The following is a 3,808-nucleotide window of genomic DNA, read 5'->3' as shown; positions in this document are numbered from 1 at the left end:
TCTTCTTCATCTTCTTCTTCTTCATCTTCTTCATCTTCTTCATCTTCATCTTCTTCATCTTCTTCATCTTCTTCTTCTTCTTCATCTTCTTCTTCTTCATCTTCTTCATCTTCTTCTTCATCTTCTTCATCTTCTTCATCTTCTTCATCTTCTTCATCTTCTTCTTCATCTTCATCTTCTTCTTCTTCTTCTTCATCTTCTTCTTCTTCTTCATCTTCTTCTTCTTCTTCATCATCTTCTTCGTCTTCATCTTCTTCATCTTCATCTTCTTCATCTTCTTCATCTTCTTCTTCTTCTTCATCTTCATCTTCTTCTTCTTCTTCTTCATCTTCTTCTTCTTCATCTTCTTCTTCTTCTTCTTCATCTTCTTCATCTTCTTCATCTTCTTCATCTTCTTCTTCTTCATCTTCTTCTCCTTTTTCTTCTTCTTCTTCTTCTTCTTCTTCTTCTTCTTCTTCTTCTTCTTCTTCTTCTTCTTCTTCTTCTTCATCTTCTTCTTCATCTTCTTCATCTTCTTCTTCATCTTCTTCTTCATCTTCTTCTTCATCTTCTTCTTCATCTTCTTCATCTTCTTCTTCATCTTCTTCTTCTTCTTCTTCTTCTTCTTCTTCTTCTTCTTCTTCATCTTCTTCTTCTTCTTCTTCATCTTCTTCTTCTTCTTCATCTTCTTCTTCTTCTTCTTCATCTTCTTCTTCTTCTTCATCTTCTTCTTCTTCTTCATCATCTTCTTCGTCTTCATCTTCTTCATCTTCTTCATCTTCTTCATCTTCTTCATCTTCTTCTTCTTCTTCATCATCTTCTTCGTCTTCATCTTCTTCATCTTCTTCATCTTCTTCTTCTTCTTCTTCATCTTCTTCTTCTTCTTCATCTTCATCTTCTTCTTCTTCTTCTTCATCTTCTTCTTCTTCATCTTCTTCATCTTCTTCTTCATCTTCTTCATCTTCTTCATCTTCTTCATCTTCTTCTTCTTCATCTTCTTCTCCTTTTTTTTCTTCTTCTTCTTCTTCTTCTTCTTCTTCTTCTTCTTCTTCTTCTTCTTCTTCTTCTTCTTCTTCTTCTTCTTCTTCTTCTTCTTCTTCTTCTATATCGTCTTCTTCTTCTTCAATATCGTCTTCTTCTTCTTCAATATCGTCTTCTTCTTCACTTATTTCTCTTTTCAAATTTTTTTTTTTAAAGAAATGCAGCTATTTTTGAGCGTAACAAATAGCTGGTGGCACACGCATGTTGGAAGCGCCATTGTATGTGCTCCCTGGCAGTGGAAACACACAGACAGCAGGAGGTAAATTCAGCAGCAGGAGGAGGAGGATGAGTGTGTGGCAGCAGGCAGTCAATGAGGCAGGCAGCGTGACATAATAGCCCTGGTACCTAGCGGTGATACCAGGGCTGTAAATAAACACAGCAGGCAGGAGGTCCCAGACAGCGGTCGTGCAGCCCACATTGTGTCCAATACACAACTGGGACAACACAGTTTTCAACCCGGGCACCTCAGAAAAATTAAACCTTTTTTTTTTTTTTTTTCTTTTTTTTTTTGTTTTTACAACAAATTACACAGATATAGCTATTTTTTGACGTAATAGCTGGTGGCAGAGTGGCAGCAGAAGGTAAATCTGTGTACCCTGGCAGTGGGAAACACAGACAGACAGACAGCAGCAGCAGCAGCAGGAGGAATGGAGGAGTAATTATGTGTGCAGCTATTGTTTGACGTAATAGCTGGTGGCAGACTGGCAGCAGAAGGTAATTCTGTGTACCCTGGCAGTGGGAAACACAGACAGACAGCAGCAGCAGGAGGAATGGAGGAGTAGTGTGAGTGTGGCAGCAGGCAGGCAGCGTGACATAATAGCCCTGGTACCTAGCGGTGATACCAGGCCGTAAATGAACACAACAGGAGGTCCCAGACAGCGGTCGTGCAGCCCACATCGTGTCCAATACACAACTGGGACAACACAGTTTTCAACCCGGGCACCTCAGAAAAATTAAACCTTTTTTTTTTTGGTTTTTTTTGTTTTGTTTTTACAACCAATTACACAGATATAGCTATTTTTTGACGTAATAGCTGGTGGCAGAGTGGCAGCAGAAGGTAAATCTGTGTACCCTGGCAGTGGGAAACACAGACAGACAGCAGCAGCAGCAGGAGGAATGGAGGAGTAATGTGAGCAGCTATTGTTTGACGTAATAGCTGGTGGCAGAGTGGCAGCAGAAGCTAATTCTGTGTACCCTGGCAGTGGGAAACACAGACAGACAGCAGCATCAGCAGGAGGAATGGAGGAGTAGTGTGAGTGTGGCAGCAGGTAGGCAGCGTGACATAATAGCCCTGGTACCTAGCGGTGATACCAGGCCGTAAATGAACACAACAGGAGGTCCCAGACAGCGGTCGTGCAGCCCACATTGTGTCCAATACACAACTGGGACAACACAGTTTTCAACCCGGGCACCTCAGAAAAATTAAACCTTTTTTTTTTTGGTTTTTTTTGTTTTGTTTTTACAACCAATTACACAGATATAGCTATTTTTTGACGTAATAGCTGGTGGCAGAGTGGCAGCAGAAGGTAAATCTGTGTACCCTGGCAGTGGGAAACACAGACAGACAGCAGAAGGGCAGTACACAGCAGCCCACTGTAGGTGTAAAATGTGTGGCTGCAGGCGACGTAATAGTCAAAGTGAACCAGGCTGGCTTAGTGAGCAGGAGCCAGGAGGTGGTAAAGGGTGGTAAGGCACATTAACGATGGTTCTTAGCCAGTTCATGTCCCCCTCTCGCCGACAACAGGGGCCAGGAACTCGCCTTCCACCCACGCCTGGTTCATCTTGAGAAACGTCAGTCTGTCCACAGACTTGTGAGACAGACGTGAGCGTTTCTCGGTGACCACACCACCAGCTGCACTGAAGCAGCGCTCGGACAGCACGCTGGAAGGGGGGCAGGACAGCACTTCCAGGGCGTACTGCGCCAGCTCGCTCCAGATCTCCAGGCGCTTGACCCAATACTCCATGGGATCAACAGGGGCATCGCTGTCAAGCCCGCTGTAGGACCCCATGTAGTCAGCCACCATGCGGGTCAGGCGCTGGCTGTGACCGGTGGAGGATGCTGCTGCATGCACCTCCTCTCTAGTCACTGCTGCCGGAGCCTCTACAGTCCTGTAGAGCTCATGGCTGAGAGACAGCAGGTCTGTGGGGCGCTTGCTGCTGGATGCAGGCACCTGCTGCTGCCTCTGTGCTGGCTGCTGGACAGTGGGGGTGGAAGGCTGGGGGAAGGCTTCCTCCAAGCGCTCAACAAGGGCCTGCTGCAAGCTCCTTATTTGTTGCGCTGGGTCTCCTCCTGCAGGCGGCAGGAACTGGCTCAACTTCCCCTTGAGGCGTGGGTCCAACATCATGCTGATCCAGATGTCCTCCCTCTGCTTCATCTGGATCACCCTGGGGTCTCTGCGCAGGCACGTCAGCATGTGCGCTGCCATTGGGAAGAGGCGGGCCACGTCTGCTGGCACATCGACGGCAGTGCTGCTGTCCTCATCCTCCTCCTCTGCCTCGTCAGCCTCATCCTCTCTCCACCCCCGCACCAACTCAGCTGCACTGTGCTGCTCCCCCTCATCACCAGCAAGGTCAGGGACCTCCACCAAGTCCTCCTCCTCCTCCCCCTCAGAGGTGGACTGTGCAGCTGCTTGCCGCTCCTGCTGGTCCAAGGCTGCCGCTCCCTGTTCCAGCAAAGCATCGAGGGCCCTGTTCAGCAGACAAACCAGGGGCACCCACTCGCAGACCATAGCATGGTCCCTGCTCACCATGTTAGTGGCCTGCAGAAAGGGAGCCAGCACTAAGCACA

The 3,808-nt window shown here is 47.2% G+C and overlaps 1 protein-coding gene across 1 annotated transcript; it reads right to left on the bottom strand.

The window, feature by feature from the left end:
* Positions 1-314: 314 nt before the first annotated feature.
* LOC137561397 (uncharacterized) lies at positions 315-962 on the bottom strand (the record flags this gene model as incomplete). Its single annotated transcript, XM_068272691.1, has 1 exon — positions 315-962. A coding segment is annotated over one exon (648 nt), but the record flags the coding sequence as incomplete, so codon positions are not given.
* Between the last annotated feature and the right edge of the window lie 2,846 nt (positions 963-3,808).

This window comes from Hyperolius riggenbachi, chromosome 3, assembly GCF_040937935.1.
Source record: "Hyperolius riggenbachi isolate aHypRig1 chromosome 3, aHypRig1.pri, whole genome shotgun sequence".
Taxonomy (NCBI): Eukaryota; Metazoa; Chordata; class Amphibia; order Anura; family Hyperoliidae; genus Hyperolius; species Hyperolius riggenbachi.
Note: the sequence above shows the minus strand (reverse complement) of the source record. Positions and strands in the feature narration are given on the sequence as shown.